Raw genomic sequence first — 20993 nt, 5'->3', positions numbered from 1 at the left:
TGTACAACATATACCTCAGGGAGCACACTGGACCTGCTGTGTGGGAATATGGATGATTTGGAAGGGTATCTCATTCTGAGCCTCTTCCCTTTGCCTACACTCAGAAGCAGAAGGTGCATTCTGGCTTTGGATCTGTGGGTGGATGGAGGAAGTCCATCCACTGAGTCATGTGGTGACTTGTGGCAGGGCTGTGTCCTGGCACAGAACACCTGTGAGATGGTGCCTGCAAATGCCCTTCAGAGAAGATCTGTGGCTTATGAGAAGCACAGGCTGGTGGGTAGTTCTTAGGGAAGCTTCTAAATGTGGTTGGGTGAGAATGGGGGGAATATTGAGACTTTGGAGTATGGCTGACAGAACTGAAAGAAGCGTGTCCGACAGTGTCTACTCCTAATAGTTCTATCCACATCAGCCAGAGGCAAAAGCACCCATTCCTTCTTGGTAGCTGACCAAGTGAACCATGTCTTTGTGAGGAGATGGTCTTCAGCCTTAAGTACTAGGATCGGACATTACAGCATGAATGGGTGAACCTAGGAGATATCCTGCTCTCTGAAAAAGCCAGACACGAGAGGGCACATGTTTGCTATAAGAGTCCTCTTACATGAGGTTCCCAGGACATGCAAAGTTAGAGAGTCAGGGTGTTGGTTCCCAGGGCTAGGGGCTGCCTGTTGTATCAAGGAGACAGGGCATCTCCTGGAGATGATGAACAAATTTGGGACATAGACAGAGGTGATGACCTTAAATGCTAAGTTTATTTAATACTTTTGAATTAGTGTATGTACAAAATGTTTAATGTGGTGTGCGCGCGCGCACACACACACACACACACACACACACACACACACGCTCTGATTTTGTTATAATAAAATTTGTATTTCCTATTTTGAAGTTGCAGATATGTCCAGGAAGTTGTATCTAATGGACTTGATGCTTAGCACCAGTCAGTTACCATGGAAGTCTCTTGGACAGAGTAGGATGAACCTCAACTTCATCACTGGAGTGGGTGCTTTGTGAGGGCATAGTCTCTCCTCCAGTAGAGTACAGTTGGGGGGTGGGGGGAGTGCAGTTTGTGAGGGCAGGAATTCCCTGCAGAGTACTAGGGGTCTGTACGGGCAACTCTCCCCTGGAGGCTGTTGGGGATCTGTGAGGACAGATATCTCCTGGAAGACACTGGCATTCTGTGAGGTCAGGTGTCCCCTACAGGGCACTGGGGACTGAACCCTCAGTAGCTATTTCTCTAAGGTCTCCTGGTTCAGTATATGCAGACAGTGGGGGTTGGAAAGTCTCGACTTTGTAAAGGTATCCTCAAGTGACTCTAAGTGTAGACTGGATGAATACTGCGTGGATTTCCCCGCCTCATAAGGTGGAGAGCTTGTTGTGCCTTCCCATGCCTTTGTGCCCTGCTGTAGCTGATGTGCCAGGTCCCCCTGAACAGTTGTGGGGGAATGCAGCATTGTGGCTTAAAGAAGCAGAAACCCTTTTTACCACTGAAGTCTGGATTCTTCTCATTCGAGTTATCTTAGGAATTAGCACTGCAAATCTGTGAGGTTTTCTATCGGTGAATCTGAAGAATGGATTTCTATCTTTGGAGAGAGGGGGGCAGGGAGGGAAGGAGGGAGAGAGAGAGAGAAATTGTTGAATTTTGCCATAGTGCCTCAGAGTTGTACATTTTTTGTTAGTTTTTGAAATATACTGTTGGGGGATTCCTTCATGATAGGATAGGTTTAGTGCGAGGGAGAGGTAATTACATTACTCAATTATGTGAACCAAAACGGGGTATAGCTTACAGATAATTTTGTAATAATCCGTATTTCCAAAAAAAAATATTTGCACAATTCTTTAGTCATTGTGTCATTTGCCAATAAATCAGTTACAGGTTGGTCTCTGTTTTTATTACTGCTTAGATTCTGTGCACAGATGTGGGGTTTCATGTATATCTTTCCCACACAAATAGCAAATATTTCAAATCAAATAACTTTAGATAGGATAGTGATTTCTCTGCATTAAACATTATTTTTTTTTATTTAAAGCCCTAAAATCCCCTCTCATCTAATCTGATAGCTCCATCCTGTTTGCTGACAGTATGTATGCCAGTCTGAGGGTCAGAGTCTCCCTGGGTTCAGATGTTAAAAGTGAGCATCTAAGATTTGACTTGGGGTCTTTGGGAGGTGATGGGTCACAAACTGCTGCCCTCAGCCTGGGGTTAGTGCACAGATGAAAGAGTCCCTAAAGAAGATCTTCTTCTCACGTGTGAGTGCATGGTGAGAGAATGGAAAATGGGCTCTTGATTGTCCCCAAGTTTGTGGATCTTTGATCCTGGACTGTCCCCCCCCCCTCCAAAAGCGGAGAAGGAGCTTTGTAGATTATGAGCTTTATTCCCTGGGATTTTTTTTTAAGGACACAAACAGTGGAGCTAGATGCACAAACTCTCCTAGGTCTGGTCAGCTCTCTGCTCTGACTTGTACTTAAGCAATCTAATAGAGCCTGAGAAACGACTGGGATCAGTTCCTCTCTGTCTTTTGGATTTCTGTAATGGCTGAGGGACATAAAGGACAGTTCAGGGAAGAATTGCAGAAGGGATTCAGGAAGATACGCTGTGTATCATCCAGTAGCAGACTCAGTGGCAGAACTGCCCATGAGGTCTTCTTTGGAAATGCATGTGCAGGACAGGTGTGTGGTTCAAAGCTGTTTCCCCCCTGGGTACCAAAGCCCCTGTCTTGACTGTGACCACTCTGGCTATCCTAACACTTATAACTTAGAATGGAGAGGTACCATGTTGCAGATTCCATTTCTGCTGCTCTAAGTAGGAGGGAGTTCACAGCTGGCTGTAGAGCAGTGCTTCTTCCTCTCGGTCAAGCTTCTAGATCTGGACATGGATCCTGTGTAGTATGAGAAAGCCAGTGAGTATGAGATCGTGCCCATCCCCTAGATAGAATATGCACGTCCTTGTAGCAACAGCAGGCTGCAGATGCTGGGTAGCGGTGGTGCACATCTTTAATTCCAGTGCTCAAGAAACAGAGGCAGGCCGATTTCTGAGTTCGAGGCCAGTCTGATCTACAGAGTGAGTTCTAGGACAGATGGGCTACTCTATCTGAAAGAAACTCTGTCTTGAAAAACCAAAACACAAGATTGTGACTCTGAACATGGGCATCAGGAGCTGTGCAGTGAGTGGTGTGAGCCCACAGGGTGATAGCACAGTGGACACGGTGGATCTGCCTGGCAGATCACCCCACAGGAACAGATTCGGGGCTGCTAGGTTGACTTCCAAGTCCAGAGGACTCTTCTCCCCAACAGGGATTTGAATGTCTGTACTTCTTAGAGATGCATACTAAGGAAAAAAGATCAAGACAGGGACTAGAAAAGACCAGTCTCAAATGTGCTGGCTGTGCAGTATGGTCACTGACTTTGAACCCATGTAGACTTGCCAGGTATGTTGGTACATGTTTGTAACAGTGCTGTAGAGGTGAGAAGCTGCATCTCTGTGGATTTCTGGCCAGCTAACCTAGCATGGAAAATCCCAGGCCAGCAACAGCCCTCTTGTTTTAAAAAAAAAACAACCCAAGATGGATAGCTCCTGAGGATGGCCACCTAAGGTTTAGCTGTGAATTTCATGTGCCCCCTAACCCCCAACCTACAAGTCCCACTTCCATGCCTTCCACAATCTGTTGGCTCTCTCAAACAAAGAGCCAGAGTAAACTTCTCATAAGTTGCTTCTGAGAAAAGTAACTAATACAACATTCAGCTTCCATTACATTACAGCTTCCGTTACATTAATTTTAAAAGTTCCTGTGAAAATAAACAGTCCAGCACCCTTTCACTATTTCAGATCCTTACATTGAGATTGAAGATGCAACCTTCTGAGTACTGGTCATCATCTTTCTTTTGGAAACTCACCCAGAAGCTCACTGGACATCTGAGATGTCACTAACACTTTATGCACTCAGCAAAAATAAAACAAGCCACCCAGATACATGGAGAGCTTTGAGTTTAACAGCATTCAAATTGAGTGTCAGTTGGTGAATGTTGACATTAGAAATAGGAACTGGCTGATGGTATTTTGGAGGAGATAAATGAGGGATAGGTTAAATCAGTGCTTGAGGCTATGTATATTCCAGAAGCAAGCGTCAGGAAGGGAACACCATTGTATGGCTGCAGAAGGGAGAGGCCTCTGTGCTGAGTTCATAGGCAATGCCACCTGGGGAGTTTTGGGGTGACTCATGTGGGAACTCAGCTGGGACGTATGTCTGCTGTACTCTGCCATGGGAGGCTGTTAGATACTGAGAGGCAGACTTGAGACTCAGCGTGTGTTTTCTGTACCAATTGGCATTATTTTATTGGCAAGATGGCCCCCTTAGCTCTTGTCTAAAATGGAGAATGTGTGTCATTTGTCATTACAAGCCTGGGTGTACCAAGCGTCCTGAAGAGCCAGTTTCCTGCCATATATAGTCTCTCCAGAGTTTGCTTGGTTGTGTCTTCTCTGTGGTGTTCACTCTTTGTCTTGCTGCTTGTTCCTGACCTGTCACCTTATAGTTAGTGCATACCTGTGACCATTTGGCTGCTTTTGAAATTGCTCTGCCTACCCTTCCCATGGATTAAGCTGACCTCTGGTGAAACCATGTGTAATTAACTACTTTCTGATGATTGGTTAGTTCATGAGGAGGGCTTCTGGATACCTTCTCCTTCTCCCCTCTTTGGTCCATACAGTATCCCTGTTATAGAAGGAAGCATACTACATATGCTCAAGGCGATCAGACAGACCATTCTCAGCTCAGAATCTTCTGAGGCCTGGCTTAGTCTTGTTTCTATGTCCAGATGTCTACTGTTGCTCTGGGTAAATGCGTTTTCTATACAGCTGAGGTCTGTATGGAATAAAAGATCTTGAATAAAATCTTCCTCCGAGTTTTCCAGCCTTCAAACAGGATGAGTTATGTCTTTGCCACCTGTAGAGAGAACGAGACCCTGAGACAGCTGTAGCTGATGTGTGGTTCCGGAACACTTATTTACTGCCTGTTGTTTTGGGAGATATCTAACCTCTCTGTGATCTTAATTGGGAGGACCCAAATAGAAGGACACTCTTAATGGCTGTGGGTGGGTTTATGACAGGCCACACTGAGTGCCCCTGTCAGCATTAGGAACATGTAAGTTGCATGTGGTCATGCACCCAGTGTCCATGATCTGGCTCCATATTCTATGATGGTGGAAACCGGACCTTTTTTGTCCTGTGGTGGAAACCTGACCTTTTTTGTCCTGTGGCATATACCTTCCATCTGTGACAGCTCTTTCCCCCAAATATATTCTATTTTATGCAAGAAATCTGAAAATACTTTGTAAATTTTAAAATATTAAATACACATGGAAAAATGTATCTCTTTGTATATAGATCTATTTGTGTGGCAGTGACTCATACTTTGGTGAGGGTTAACACTATGCACAGGTTTCTCAGCAGTGAGAAGGACCATGGTGTTTCTTTCTATCTGCCAAGGATTGTCTAGAGTACCTCGCCAGAGGCCTGTTGACTGATGGGTCACTTCAGGAACCCAAGAACCCATGCTATGATGTCATTTTTCTGTAAACCCTGAACTATAATAAATTGCATTTAACGGTTATAATTAAGATTTTAGACTGTGAAGCTGTCTGAGAGAGGAAGGACCTGTCTCTTTCTCTAGAGAAGAAATTAATTGTTAGAGTGTATGGTCTTTGAAGAATTTACTGTAAGATAAAAGACTGGGGTTTTATTCTTGCATTTATTAGTGTTTAATCAAACAGAAAGTGCACTTTTAGTGTGGAAATCTTGGCTTCGGTGGCAGGATTAGACTGAATTATTGTTTAAAGAGCAAAAGGTATGGAATTATATGTTCAAGTTATCAAACCACTGATAGGCTCTGGGTATAATGTAACTAATTTAGAACATAAAATCCCCGGCTGTGTGACTGGAGCTGTGGGTTAATCACTTGGCAGTGAGTGTGTTTCCGAAGCAGGGAGGACTTAGGTCAGGGTGGTGGCTGTCCCTCAAAGAGTGAGGTGAGCCTGTCAAGGCCTATATGGTCATAGCCACTAAGGATGTCTAGAAATCAGTCTCTTCCATTTAGGATTCCCAAGTCATAAATTATTGCAGGTTCTACTCCCAGAATCCTCTGCTATAGAACCATTGAGAACTTAATTCTACTAATTCTACTGGCTCATGTACTAGGGATGTGGGTGGCATCCAGTGGCTTTGCATCAGGGAACATCAGATCTTTCCACCAGGAATGGAGGAAATTCAGGAAAGTTTAGTGATTTTGTTGATGGTTAGCATGGCATTCACTCACCATTAGTGGGAGGGAGAGAAGGATAGGAGATGCCTCACGGGCAGCCATTTTTGAGAACTGGGGTCTGTATATAAGAGGAGCCTGGCACTGGGCTCAGTGACCTGAGTGCTATTTGGCTTTGTTGGATTGGAAGAGAGAGGAGCTAGCTAGTGTCTTAAACTGCTCAGACTGAGGTCCTTGTATTCAATACCAACAGGACTGTGTACCCTGGATATTCCTAGGTTGTGGGAGAGGTCCTTGCCTAGAGTCTAGGGAAGGCATGGCTAAGTGGCATAAGAATCATCTAAATACAGTGGAAGAGGGCAGGTCCCTTGAGATATGGCTCCAGACAACATACTAAGTTTGGTCAGCTCTTCATGGCCTTCAAGTACTTACTGGTTTTATAGAACCTAAGAGTCCTGGGGGAGTGGGCATCTAGCAGAGTCTGCAGGACGTAGAGGAAGGTTGCTAAGTGACTTCTAGTACCCCCATATCAGGCAGCAGAAAGTATCCGCAAGGCTTCCCCAAGGTGTGCTCCTATGCACAACGGGCATCTGCCACCTTGGCATATTGCTGGAGATTGACCAGTGAAGGCCATGGTAGATACCTGCTATGAAAGCAGCTCCTGGGGGCCCATCCATCCTATCCTTGTCAATGGGTTTGGTTATTGAGCATGAGCTGTAGATTCTAGTGGGTCCCCAGTTCTAGCTGATTTGAGTGCTGAGTCACCTCACTCAGCCCCTCATGTTGTTCAAGACCCCTACCTGCACATATGGAAGCAGCCAGGCATGTCGTAATATGTGACTGTATCCACAAGGGCTCTCCTGGACATGGCTGATTTTAACCAGCCTTGCTGCCCACCAGCATGTATTCTCCATGCCACAACTCAATCAAGATTTCCCAGTGAGGAGGAGGCAGAGGCTCCTCCTCCCTGTGTGGGACAGGACCCCCCAGCTTTGGTATCTTCCTAATTGGGAAAGGTCATGTCTCCTTCAGACCTCACTCGTCCCCCCTCCCCTCTGTATTTCCTAAGCAGTCATTAGCTTCCTGGCTGGCAAAGCTCTGCGGGATGGGAACTTTGTGCTGTGACACATTTAAGCTGTAGCTTTCCGAGTCATGGCAACTGTAAGAGCTGACACTTCATGTTGAGCGCGAGCCTGCCACCCCTTTCCCTCCTGACAGCCTGTCACACGTAGCTCTGTCGTTAGTGGGACCTGAAGTGCTAGAAGTTTTCCAGCCCACAAGGAATGTGCTGTTGGCAGCAAGAGACGTGTGGCCACACGGGGGTGACCCTGGGTGTACACTATCCCAGCAGAGCAACCAGCCAGGGAGCCTCCTGTCCTTCCCACGAGAGGCTTCGTGTTATCATGGGGGCTAGATAGCAGGCAGGCTCTAGAAGGAGTAATTTAAAATGAAGAAACCTAGGGTGGGTTTTTTTTTTTTCATTTTTATAGCAAACTGAAAATGAGCCATTCTTGATCAGAACGGAAATTCAGAGTGTTAAGATGAAATGCAGGAATGCTTTGGGATTTGGGTGTCTTGGGCTTTGTGCAAGCTGTTCCCGAGTTCCTTTGTGGATCTTCGTGCTCGTCCTGGCCAGGTGTCTGGGGAGACAAGGCTTCTCAGGTCTCCTATAGTTTGGATGCCCTCTCCTGTGGAGTCTGATTCTATCCTGAGCTGTCAGCTCATGGATTTCTTCCTTCTGATTTGTTCTTTTATCCCAGGAAAAGGGACATTTTGTTATAGAGCACTGCAGTCCTGCTGGCTTGGGAGGACCAGGAGAGGAGGAGCTGAGGAGGATTCCAGATAGCATCTTGGAACCAGGAGTGTCTGAGCTCCACCCGTGGTGCTGCTGTTGGGTGCTAGGGTTAGGATGGAGTGCCCTTGGCAGGACTCCTTACCACCCTCAGACCTGCCTGTGCTTTGGAGAGAGTAGAAATATTGATCTCCCCATGCCCAGGTGTCTTTCAGGACCTGCTAGGTGAGAAGTACAAGCGGGGCATTCTGCTGAACCTTTGAGCCTGGAGTGTAACAAAGGCAGGTCAGCGAGAGTTTTAAAAGCTAAAATGTGGTTGGCTGTCAGTCATCCTTCTAAGTCTGTTGTAGGGAAGCCCAGCATCATCCAGGTTCAAACCAGAGATTTCTGGGTCCTTTTCTTTCTTCAAGTCCAGCGTCTTTGGAGGAACTCAGTCCCACTGCCTTGCTGGCTGGTGGCTTCAGAGCCCAGAGTACTGGAAGCAGGGGTACCTGGCTGGCTTAGGCTGGGCTGCTCTCCCTACATGACATCTGGGGGTGCTGTAGAAAGTCCTTGGTAGGTTGTGCCTCACTGCCTAGGTCTGAGGCCCCTGTTACACTGTCCTGGGGAGGCTGGGGAGGAGGGGAGGCTGGAGAAGAGGGGAGGCTGGGGAGGAGGGGAGGCTGGGGAAGAGGGGAGGCTGGAGAGGAGGGGAGGCTGGGGAGGAGGGGAGGCTGGGGAGGAGGGTACTGCCAGCCTGTCACTCAGCAGGCTTTAGATCCAGAGTTCCCCTCTGCATTCTGAGTTTCTTGCTGGAGGTCTGAGTTTCACTGGTTTTCATAAGCTGGTTTTCTCTTTGCATATGTTGATTGGGCCATCAGCAGGCAGAGCAGCAGGTGCCTGTTTTGTTTAATGGTGGTGGCTGCTTCACTGTGGATTTCAGCTTCTGATTTCAGGAAATCACTTTAACACACAGGACCTGCGAACAGAACTTTCCCCATTATTTTTTTTTTCTTGTTTAATTTCTAGTTTATTGTTTTTTAAGTTTTAATTTGGGTTGTAGAAACTGAATCCTATCAGTTTCATTATATGTATTGGGAATCATAATTTTAAAAATTAATACTTTATTTACATCCCAAATGCTGTTCCCTCTTCCTGCCCCCCTTCACAGAGTTCTTCTCCTTCTCTGATAGGACAGGCCACCCTTTACCTCCTCACCCCACCCTGGCACATCCAATCTCTGCAGGATTAGATGCATCCTCTTCCATTGCAACCAGACAAGACAGCCCTGTGTGCTGGAGGCCCCCCTCCCCATCATTTCTGAAGGTGATGGCTAAGCAGAGAGAGCTGACTTAAAGCACAAATTAGGTCTGAGGCTGCCTAAAGCAAATCTGCTATTTTAACATTAAAAATGTGATTTTCCAGCTATATGTAATGGCACACTACCTGGAAGGCAGAGGCAGGTGGATCTCTGTGAGTTCAAGGCTAGCCTCCTCTACATAGTGAGTTCTAGGAGAGCCATGGCTACAGAAATAGTCTGTCTTTTTTTAAAAAAAAAACAAACAAACTGCTTTTTTCACTTTCCTTGTGTTTGGTATAGAAATGCCTCTTCTACATGAGCAACTAAAGTAGAAGGTAGAGACGGCATAGCCCGTGATCCTGACTCTCTCCTCACCGTGTCTGAGCTCATGGGCCAGCTTGACACCGTGCCTCTGTGTCCTCCAGGAGTGTGACCCGGTACAGAACAGAACCTCTGCTCTCTCCCAAGGGTGGGGAATCACCTAAGGAAATAGACAGTGTGTACTGGAGAGCTTCCAGCAAGATGCCCTTCTGGGCTAGGGTCTGTGCTCATGTACTAGTTTACACCACACATGCGTGCACACACAGACACACACAGACACACACACACACACACACACACACACACAGATTTTTGCTCTGCTGGATTCCACTGTGAGAGGAGGAAGCAGCCTCTTCACTGATTTGCTCACGTTCTCTTTCATAGAGGCACCTATGCAGTGTTTGGGGAGGGAAACTGAACTTTATTTTAAATGCGATTTCTAATTGTAGATGGTACCAGTTTGAAACTAGAGAGCTTGTTTGCAGACCGGGGATCAAGTCTCTCAGTTGTCCTCCATGTATCGACTGTGTTGTACAGGCAAGTCGTACAGGCACTTTATAGTGTCCGTGCTCTGACCTGCAGCCTGCTATTTTCAGATGATAGGACCCTTTAACAAATATAGGCCTTGGCTGCTTTGAAGATATGCTACAAGGGTTTAGTCTGTCCCATCTCACCTTCCAAGACTCTGGGTGTTGGAATATTCTTACCTAGTAGAGTGTCATACACAACAGTGTTGTTGTGATACACCTTACGTCTCCACAAGCTTGGCACTGGAGCAGGATACAGCCAGAGTATGAGCAGCCTCTTCTGAAAACCGCTGTGATGGTTTCATTGTTGATTTTCTGCAACCTACAGTCACCTGATTGTTTAGATAAGATCGACCCATGGGTGTGTCTGCGGAGGATTTTGTTGATTGTTACTGGATGTGAGGCAACTTTGCCCACTGTGGGCAGCACCATTTTATCGTTTGGGGCCCTGGACTTATGAAAGTGAGCTTAGCAGCAGGCATGCATGTATTCTTTTTCTTTGTCCTCTTGATTGACTATAACTAACTGCTCAGTTCCTGCCTTGATTTCTGTAAAATGATGGGCTTTAACATGGGTCACACACTAGATAAGCTCCTTTTCCCTAAAATTGTTTTTGGTCATGGTTTGTTACTATAGTGACTCATATAAAGCTAGGATGGTGCCCTGGCTAGTTTTATGACAACTTGATACAAGCTAAAATCATCAGAGGATAAGGATCCTCAATTGAGGAAAATGTCTCCATAAGATCTGGCTATAGGCAAGCCTATAGGGCATTTTCTTAATTAGTGATTCCTAGGGGGGTAAGCCCATTGTGGGTGGGGCCACCCCTGGGCTGATGGTTCTGAGTTCTATAAGAAAGCAGTAAGAGCAGACCGAACAAGCCAGTAAGAGCACTCCTCTATGGCTTCTGCATCAGCTCCTAGCTCCAGGTTCCTGCCCTGCCTGAGTTCTTACCTTCATTGCTTTTGATGATGATGCTTTAGATATGGAAACATGAGCAAAATAAACCCCTTTCTCCCCAAGTTGCGTTGGTCATGGTGTCTCATCGCAGCAGTCGGAACTCGACTAAGACACATGGGCCACTGTCATCATCGCAGGGCAGGATTCTTCTTTTGTTGTGCATATCCCACTGGCTGCACAGAGACTTAGGTTCAGAGCTGAAGACTCATCTCTTCCATCCAGTGGCGTGAGGTCAGTCAGGCAGTACTCGGTGGCTTGGCAGTGATGTCTGAATGACATGTTCTGTTTGATATTAGTCTCTCCAAGCCTCGCTGTCAGTCAGAAGGATGGATCCACATGGGGGTGATTGACTTCCCTTGACATTGACTGTGACAACTCACAACTCCCCTGGGAGGCTCCTGGTCTGGTGGGCACTGTGGGTCGGCCTACTCCTTGTTATGGTCCTTCTGGGCTTTCACACTTGGCCAGCTAATCTCATTCTCTCCCAGCCTCCCAGGGTCAGTTTTAGGATCAGGTGATATGATGCATGATTTGCTCTCTTCTGGGGTTCCACTTGCCTCTTGCTGAGGTGGACATGGGAGTTGGGGACCAGTGCTGCTTCCTTCCTAGTCCCTGGCTGGCTGGGAGGCCTCACAGGGCCTTTGTGTTCCCCACTTGCTTTGGCATGCTCTGAGGTCTGTTCCTTTACCTGTCCTCCCTGTCACACCAGTAGGCCACCTACTTCCTATCCCCTGGCTGCTGGCAAGCCTGGGGATTCTGAGAATCACATGGAAGCACTTAGGGAAAGGTGCAGTGTAGCTGCAAAGACAGTTCTAGAAGGCCTGGTGAAATCAGGCAGAGAAGGAAGGGCGCTGCTGCCTGTGGGTCTCTGGCTTTCAGTACCTTGGTGGGAACTGGCCTCTGGCGCCAGCTGCTTAATTCAGAACATTGTTATTTAAACGCCCTTCATGTTAAAGGGAGATGAAAAGAATTCACTTCATTTTTCAGAGGTCTCCAAATAGCCGTGGAAAATCGATTCTTTTTCTGCCACCAATTAATGTCAGCCCCTCTTGTGGCTTTTGGTGGATGCCACAGTGATGATGTAGGGAATGTAGGTACAGGAGCCACACTCTGGGTTTGGCTGCCAAGAGGAGAGTCATAATCCCAACTGGGTCCTGGACTAGCCCCAGGGAAACCCCGTGTAGGTGACCCCCCCACCCCTCCACCCCCCACCCCCACCCCGGAGATACTGTGCCTAGGACTGCCATCCTTGGAGAACCGCAGGGTGGAATACATACATGTTTCCTGTGACCGCTGCTGTGGGTGAGCATTCAAACAAGCAGGCTGTTGGGGCTGAAGAAGTGGCTCAGTGGCTAGAAGCGCTTGCAGCTCTTCCAGTGGACTCTAGTTCTGGTTCTAGCATCCACACTAAGGGCTTACAAGCACCTGTTGCCCTAGTTCAGGGGATCTCAAGCTGTCTTTTGGCTTCTACAGGCACCACACTCATGAGCACATACCCAGACATAGATACACTTATAAAACATTGGACAGTTGGAGCCACCATGGCTCCCAGGATCTGATTATCAGGAGTGTACACCTCTGGGTGGTCCCAGTTTTGCATCTAGAAATTTAGACTCCATGTGTTTGGGTTTGGTGGGGATATCGATTATGCCGGCTGAATGACCTTGTATCCAGATAGCAGCCTCCAAGAAGGCAAGTCGGAGTTCTAGTGTCCAGGATAGCTTATCTCATCAGCCATCAGCCTGAGCTTGGAGTCAGTGCCCTGAGGGCTTGGTATTTCTCCTGCAGTCTGTGAGCTGTTCCAATAGTGGGCTTTGAAGAAATAGAATATGGACAGAGGAGCCTTCATAAGCTGTGACAAGTGGCCTGAGACTCAGATCTCCTAGCGGCTCATAGCCTGAGGCCCTGGAGGAGACCCCTTTTAAATTCCTGCCTGTGTATGTAGGAAGTGGGATGTTATGCAGGAAAACTTTGGGTTATGATGCTAAGGCTTGAGTATTATTTGGGAAGTGTTAGCCATGCCAGGCTGAAGGGGAGAGGAGAAGGAAGCAATGGATGGTTCTAGAAGTATGTGGATGACACAGAAAATCACAGCACACAGAAGTATGAAAGCACAGGATATCCCAGGCAGCATGGAGCAGCACAGGTAGAGACCTAGCGGTAGTCAGGCAGGAGAGGATGCAAAGGGCACTGCTTCTGAGGACAGCCTGGAGACTGGGGGCTCTGCAGTGTCTATGTAGGACTTGGAGGGGTCAGCAGGCCTCTTGTTTGGGAGACAGAGGATAAGTTTGGTTGGTCTTAGAGGCCACCCTGTCTCTATCACAACTTGTCAGCAGAAGAAAAGCAGCTGTAGACTGTAGGTGAATAAAGGTGGTTGTGACTGTGTTCTGCCAACACACACATGCATGCACGCTCACGGCACTCATGGAAATAATTAGCAGTTGACTTGTTCTATATATGCTGTATGATCCCAGATGAGGACTATGTCACTCACTAAAGGGCTGCCCAGATGAAATGGGACTAAGGCACTAAAGATACCAGGATCCAGGATTTGAGAAGCTCTGGTGCATGAGGGTATGACCTGGGAGGGAATTCTAAGAGATGATTGGGTCATAAAATAACCCATGCAAGGGAGGTTCTTCTGGGAGGGTGATGTATAGTCAAGGTATTTAGGGGTTGTTGTAGGCCAGAGAAGCAGAGACAAGCCATCCTGCTCTAAGTCTGTGGCCCCAGGCGCCATGTTTGTCGGTGCTGTGTGGGGCCAAGGGAGGGAGGGATTCTGGGAGTCACTGGTGGCTAGAAAGGGAATGAGTGTCCTCTCTTCCCTGGAGTCAGGAAAGGACGAGGAGCCTCAGGGAGTCCAGGGAAACCCATTGTGTTTCTTTGCTTTTAGCTCTTGGGCATTTGCAGTTTCCATTGAAATCAAGTTTAGGGCTCTCCACAGCATCCTTCATCCCCATCCTTCTGCTGACTTGGGGGCTCTGTGTCCCCAGTGGGCCAGTCTCACCCCTTCAGTTTCTGTGATGCATTTCCTACATGTTCCCATGTTTTTAGCCAAAATCTGTCATGAAGATGAAACTAGACCTGGCACAGGCTCTGCCAGTGGTCCGCCCCCTCCTGTAACACCCCAGCCCCATACTTCACTTTTAAATGTCCTTTATTTAAACTGTGGAAACAGTTTGTCTAGCAGTCATCTTAGTCTAACAAAGCTTGTGAGGTTTAGGCAGTTGTTTAAAAAGATTTTATACTTGCTCAGCCTTCTCTTTGTGGGATTTAGTGAAGGACAGCAGGGGGGAATGGAGCCATTGTAAATTTAGGGCACAAAAGAGAAGGGGGTACTGGTTGGGTGAGCCAGGTGACTGTGGAAAGTGGCTGTATTGTAAAAGTACCTTAAGATTAAATCCCAGTAGGAGGGGAAGCTTTGGTATATATTCTGTGTGCTAAGTAACCGTTGCTTCTAGTGTGCTTTATAAATGACCGACTGCTTCCAAACACACTTTCTTACTCGACTTAAAAATTGCTTCTCTCTAGGAACTTGGCAGAATGGCCCAGACCTGCAAAATGAAATACACGGTGTTGGACAGCCCTTTGGGGAAGATGGAGCTGTCTGGCTGTGAGCGGGGCCTGCATGGGATACGGTTTCTCAGCAGGAAGACCCCAAGCACCGAGTAAGTGTGAACAGTAAGTGTGCGCACCATGTGAGTGGTGTGTATTGAAGGCACTAGTCAGAGGAGCCCCGGGTCCTTTCCCCTGGTCATGAGGCAACGCAGAGCCTGGTGCCACCAACCGCAAACGCTAGCACCTCCTGGCAGCTCATATATTATCCCGTAATCTGGACGAGCTCATAACCCCAGGGACCCGACTTTGATGGGAGCCTCCAGACATTTGATTCATGTGTTCTTTTGCAGAGATGTTGAAGCCCATGAGCACCAAGCATTTCTTTCTTTCTTTTTTTTTTCTGTGTTTGTGTGTATGTGCCTGTGTGTAAGTATGTCTTTGTGGGCACATAAGTCTGTGTGTGCTTGTGGAAGCCAGAGAGCAGCCTCTGGTGCTTTCCTCCTTGGATTTTGAGACAGGGTCTCTCATTGGCTTGGAGCTACCTATTAGGCTAGCCAGTCAGGCTAGACATGTGTCAGGGATGTCAGGCAGTGCCATGGTGCCAGCTTTGTCACATGGATCCGTGCGGCTGAACCTAGATCCTCATGCTTATAAGGCAAGCACGTTGGTGACTGAGCCATCTTCCCCGCCTCCTCCCACACTGAGCCTTTTGATGATTCTTGAACACAGGAGATATAGGGATGGACAGCTCTCTCATGTCTTACCTCTGAGGTTTGAGGTTTGAGATCAAGCCCGGCAGGGTCTGTCAGCTGGTTATCCCACTGCTAGTCTAGATTGCTTTCTCTGTCAGGCTGAACTGCTTCCCAGAGGTGGCACCAGGCCAGGAGTGATCACAGCTAAGGTGTAGAAAGTCTCTACAGGGTGACATCAGAGCAGCACAGTGTCTGGGAGGACATCTGCTCCTCTTTCTGTGATCCTTACGGGATGTTTCTAACTTGTAAAAACAAAACAAACAAACAAACAAAAATAAGCAAATCAAGTTGGCAGTACTCCTGAGTGTCTCATTCTAAAATGTAGTGCCAAATTTCCTCTGTTCGCTGACCCTGAGTGCTAAGTATTAAAGGGCAGTTCTTGTTATTTCTGAGAAAAGTAGGGAAAAGAAAGAAAGAATGAATGATAGAAAGAATGAAAGAAGAAAGAAAAGAAAAAGCAGGGGCTCCTGGGCTGAGTGTTTGTCTTAACTGGCTAATAAACACAATGCCAAGAACATTAGATAAAGAAAATACATAAGAAACATAAACATTGATTTTAATGGACCCCTGTCAGAGACAGCCATAATGAGCATTGTTTGGTAATAAATTCCAGCACTGCCCTCCCCGGCCAGCATCTCCTGTAGAGCTGTGCTGCAATCAATATCGTCTTTAAGACTTCAAGACTGAAAAATAAGCAGACCTTTGAACTGCGGGAACAGGCTCCTCTCAGTTTCTGTGAGAACCGGCTGGCTGCCGTGCTCAGAAAATCGCAGGCACCAAATAATTTGTAGGGAAAATGTCACTTTGTCTTTTAGCATGTTCAGTAGCTCAATAAATCATAGAAATTATGTGTTGGCTTCTTTTGATTTTGGAGAAACAGTAAAGGCTCTCCTTACTGTAAATTTGGGGAAGGAAATTTAAAAAGCAGACATTATGAGATACATTTAGGGCCTGGAAAGATGGCTCAGTGGTTAAAATCATATACTGTTCTTGCTGAGGACTGTCAGCTGCCTAAGTCCTGCTTGAGGAGTCCCAGAGCTTCTGACATCCAAGGGCACCTGCAGTCATGCAGACACCCCTTTCTCTTACACATGCGCACACATACGCATAATTCATTTCCTTAAATCTTAAAAATGGTATCTTTGTTTAAGTATGTCTGGTGGGTTGTGTGGACTGAGCAAAGAGGCGGAGTGAAATTAGGATTAGATTTGACTGTGAAAATAGCTCCCCTGTGGTGGAGATGTGCTGGCCTCCATCAGGGCAGGGCACTTGTATGTGGGGAACTGAGGCCAGGTGGCCATGTTGGAGTATTCCATCTCCTCTTCACCATTTTCTCACCTCCCTGCTGAGGCCCTGCCTGAGGCTACATGCCAGGCCAGGCCACTACCTCAGGAGACAAAAGGAAGGATTGTGCCTCCCTTCGGAGGAGTGGCTGGTACTTTCTCTTGGCCCAGGACTTGGGAAAGGGTATTTGTGGGATAACCCCAAAACTAGGGATCCCTCCCTTCAACTAGCAGTCGGAAGTTGGATTTTAAGGGTATGATGGTTCACCTTGTCTGTTTGGTGGGACTTAGAATCTCCATGGAAACAAATCTCTGGGCAAGTTGGTGAGGTATTGTCTAGTCTGGGTTAACTGAGGCAGGAAGGCCTACCCTGAGTGTGAGTGGCCTGATTCCCTGGCTGGAGTCTTGGACTGGATACAATGGAGAAAGTGAGTTGAGCACCAGTGTTTGCCCATCTCTGCTCCCTGGTGGACGATGCAGTGGCACCAGGCCAAGCCCTGCTGCCAGCCACACCCTCTCTGCCTGGATGGCCTGTATGCCTGAACTGTGGGTCAGAATAAGCTCCGTATTCCTAAAATTGTTTTTAATCTGGTATTGTAGTAAGCAGCCAGACCAGTAACTGACAGGGAGGGCAGACAGTGTGTGTGTGTGTGTGTGTGTGTGTGTGTGTAGAGCTAATCTGATGAGGGAGGCAGTCAGCAGCCTCTGTGTGTGTGTGTGTGTGTGTGTGTGTAGAGCTGATCTGATGAGGGAGGCATTCAGCAGCCTGTGTGTGTGTGTGTGTGTGTGTGTGTGTGTGTAGAGCTAATCTGATGAGGGAGGCAGTCAGTAGCCTGTGTGTGTGTGTGTGTGTTTGTAGAGCTAATCTGATGAGGGAGGCAGTCAGCAGCCTGTGTGTGTGTGTGTGTGTGTGTGTGTGTGTGTGTGTGTAGAGCTGATCTGATGAGGGAGGCATTCAGCAGCCTGTGTGTGTGTGTGTGTGTGTGTAGAGCTAATCTGATGAGGGAGGCAGTCAGTAGCCTGTGTGTGTGTGTGTGTGTGTGTTTGTAGAGCTAATCTGATGAGGGAGGCAGTCAGCAGCCTGTGTGTGTGTGTGTGTATAGAGCTAATCTGATGAGGGAGGCAGTCAGTAGCCTGTGTGTGTGTGTGTGTGTGTGTGTGCGCGCGCGCGTGCGCCGCCGTTCCCCCCCCCCCCCCCCCCCCGTGTGTAGAGCTGATCTGATGAGGGAGGCAGTCATCAGCCTGTGTGTGTATATGTATGTGTGTGGTGTGTATGTATGTGTGTATGCGTGTGTTGTGTATATTGTGTGTGTGTGTGTATGTGTATGTATGTGTGTGTGTGTGTGTATGTGTGTAGAGCTGATCTGATGAGGCATTTCAGACCTCACTCAGAATTAGCCATTTTTATTTTGTCAACTTAAAAAGCTACAGTTAAGAAAATTCATAGCAATACTTAGATTTCGGACCTAACGTTCAGTAAGTGTTGACAAAAGCGCACTGCCATGCAGAGAGCATCCAAGACAAGATCTAGAACTCTCTGGAAAGTTCATGCTCAAGCCTTTCAAGGGCCTCTGTCTTCATTCTTCTTTAGTGAATTCTAAGGTAAGGAGTTACTGGAGTCAATGGCGTATAAACACTTAAGGTTGTATGAATTCCCCCCCCCCACCCCCCGTCAGGTTTTAAAGTTTGGCTGTTGAAGTGAGGAGGAGGCTTCATCTTAACTGTGGTCTGAATTTTGTACCAGGCCTTCACCAGGCACATGTGCTGATCCTTAGTTGGGCTTTTCCCCTTGAGATAGTGTCTTTCTCTAGAGCCCAGTCTAGCTCTGAATTCACAGGCACGCTTCTGCCTCAGCCTTCTGAGTGCTGACGTGACAGGTCTGTGCCACCATGCTTGGCACAGACTGACTAAACTGACCCCCGCCCCAGTTGCTTATATTTTGTGTTTTCTAAATTTCTTTAGATCGAAGTTTATAATTTTGAGAAAGCTGTATGATCAGTTTTTTTTTTTTTTGCTTTACATGTAGCATTCTTTTTGTCTTTAGTAAATATATAACTATCTGTGGTGTTGTACACTTTTAATCCCAGCTACTAAGGAGGCAGAGGAAGGTGGATCTGTGTGAGCTGGAGGCCAGTCAGGGCTACACTGGAGACCTTGCCTCAGAACACAACAACAAAGCAACAGCAAAAGCCCCCAATTATCCCACAAAACCCCACCATACATACCTACCATGAAATCTGAAGTACTGTTGAAATTTCCCCCAAGTCTTCTGCTATGCCATCTCTCGGAAGCACCATCTCTCCCTCACTTAGATGTGAGTCCTGGGAAGGTGACCATGAGGGAGGTGCAGTCAGTTTTTCTCAGACCCGTATTTAGCGGTCTAATTATTCCATTCCTTGTTGGGGAAGACACAGCTTCCTGTTCTGTTCATCTCTGCACTGCTCTTGGCTCTCGGCAGTGCCTTTCTGGGGCTGCACTTGGCTCCCCTGTCCTGTGTTCTCAGCCCCATGATGATTTGGCCCCAGAGTTTGTGCCCAGCCTGAGATAGTCAGAGCGTGTCTCTAGCTTTGACCTCTCCGTGCCCCTGTTTCTGTTTTGCTGTTGTTGAGAAAGGATCTCATGCAGCCCTGATGGCCTGGAACTCAGGGTGACCTTAGACTTCTGATCTTCCTTTCTCCACCTCTAAATTCTGTGATTGGAAGAGAGCACAGCCACCCCACTCGGCTTCTATGGAGCTGAGCGGCAAGTCTGAGGCGTCGCACGTGCTAGACACACACTTGCCACCAACCCGGCTACATTTCTAGCTGCCTTCTAGATCTTTATTTTTTTAATTATGTTTTTATTTATCAAACTTTTATATAAACATATTACATACAATGTATTTTTATTCCCCCCCCCCCCCCCGGCCTCCCTTCACCTCCCCACCGCCCCAGGTCTCTTAATTTTGCACATTACCTTGCCAGTTGCAGAATCTGTTTTTGCACAGGTTTTTGTTGGGGTCTGATTGAGAGGTGTCTGTTTCCATTCTTGGATGCTTAACAGCTGCCTGTTATTGACTCTGTCGATTTGCGGTGTGATTTATCTCCGCATCTGTTTGGGGTCTCTTTCATTTTCCTCAGCAGGGTTTTTGTAGTTTCCAGCATGGAGGCCTCACGTGTCTTTGATAAAATTGATTTTTAGGCACTTTGTTCTTGATAGTATTCTAAATCAGCTTAAAACTTTTGTTAACTTTTAAATTATTGCTGCTGGTTGTAGTCATTGATTTTTTTTTATGTTGATCTTAACGTTGGACAGACTTCTGTGAATTCATGCAAAGGACCCACCCCAACCCTTCCCTGTGATTTTATTTCTACTCTTTGTTACCTATGGCCAGCTTGAAGCCAGGGTCTGGAAATGTTCATTGGAAAGTTCTGGAAAGAAGCTGACATGACTGATAAGCCCTCGCCATTCTGTCTAGTATGATACATCTTGGGCTATGTGATGGGACATCCTACCAGCTTGGGATGTGTTCCCATCCACTCAGTGTACCCATTCTGTGAATGCTGCCTTCCGTCTTGGCACTCAGCAGCTGCATCAGCTATTAGATTAACTTGGTATTCTTACCCTGCTCTGTTCAAGCCACTCCCTTTACTTCATAATGGCCCAAAGCACAAGAATCTGGAGATCTAGATATGCCCAGACAAACTACAAAGTGCTTCCATTGAGCATTCTTTCCCTCCAAGATCACAAGAGAGTCCACAGTGATACAGCTCACAGCACAGTTACTGTAACTGTCTGACTTTGTACCCTCCATCCCTTACTGTGCCAGGTCTAGAAATTAGCTTAGGTATATAGAGGCAGTCTTACTTTGCTTGAGTCTACCCACCCTTTCAGGTAGCCTGGGTTTAGGAATGCATCCTTGTGAATAAGGGGTAGGCAGGCTAGCAGATGGGGGAGGATGTTGACCATCCCTCATTGCATCTGTTATGAACCCATACAAATGATTTTTCTGCCATTATTCTTTATGCAGAACATTTAAACATCTGTTCATGTAGCATTTGTTAGGTACTATAGGTAGTGTCTGAATGTGTAGCCTGTGGGTGGATGCAAATGGCCTCTACTCTGATGCTACCATTTTCTATGAAGGATTCAGCATCTCTGGGTGTTGGTGTGCCTGTGGTCCCGGAACCAGCTCCTTCTGGGAAAGGGGAAGAACAACTGTATTTGTTATGGGTGTTATCTGGAGTTCCTTAGGATTTCTGTATGAATTCACTCTCTACATAGACAGTATGCT

The 20993-nt window shown here is 47.0% G+C and overlaps 1 protein-coding gene across 1 annotated transcript in view; it reads left to right on the top strand.

The window, feature by feature from the left end:
* Mgmt (O-6-methylguanine-DNA methyltransferase) overlaps window positions 1-20993 on the top strand; it is a 239125-nt gene that overhangs the window by 42836 nt on the left and 175296 nt on the right. The window contains exon 2 of the mRNA XM_052196426.1: window positions 14659-14795. Coding sequence (XP_052052386.1) covers window positions 14671-14795 — 125 coding nt within the window. The 5' untranslated portion in view covers window positions 14659-14670. The remainder of the gene's footprint in view (window positions 1-14658; window positions 14796-20993) is intronic.

The sequence above is a fragment of the Apodemus sylvaticus genome, chromosome 1 (genome assembly GCF_947179515.1).
Source record: "Apodemus sylvaticus chromosome 1, mApoSyl1.1, whole genome shotgun sequence".
NCBI classification, from domain to species: domain Eukaryota; kingdom Metazoa; phylum Chordata; class Mammalia; order Rodentia; family Muridae; genus Apodemus; species Apodemus sylvaticus.
Note: the sequence above shows the minus strand (reverse complement) of the source record. Positions and strands in the feature narration are given on the sequence as shown.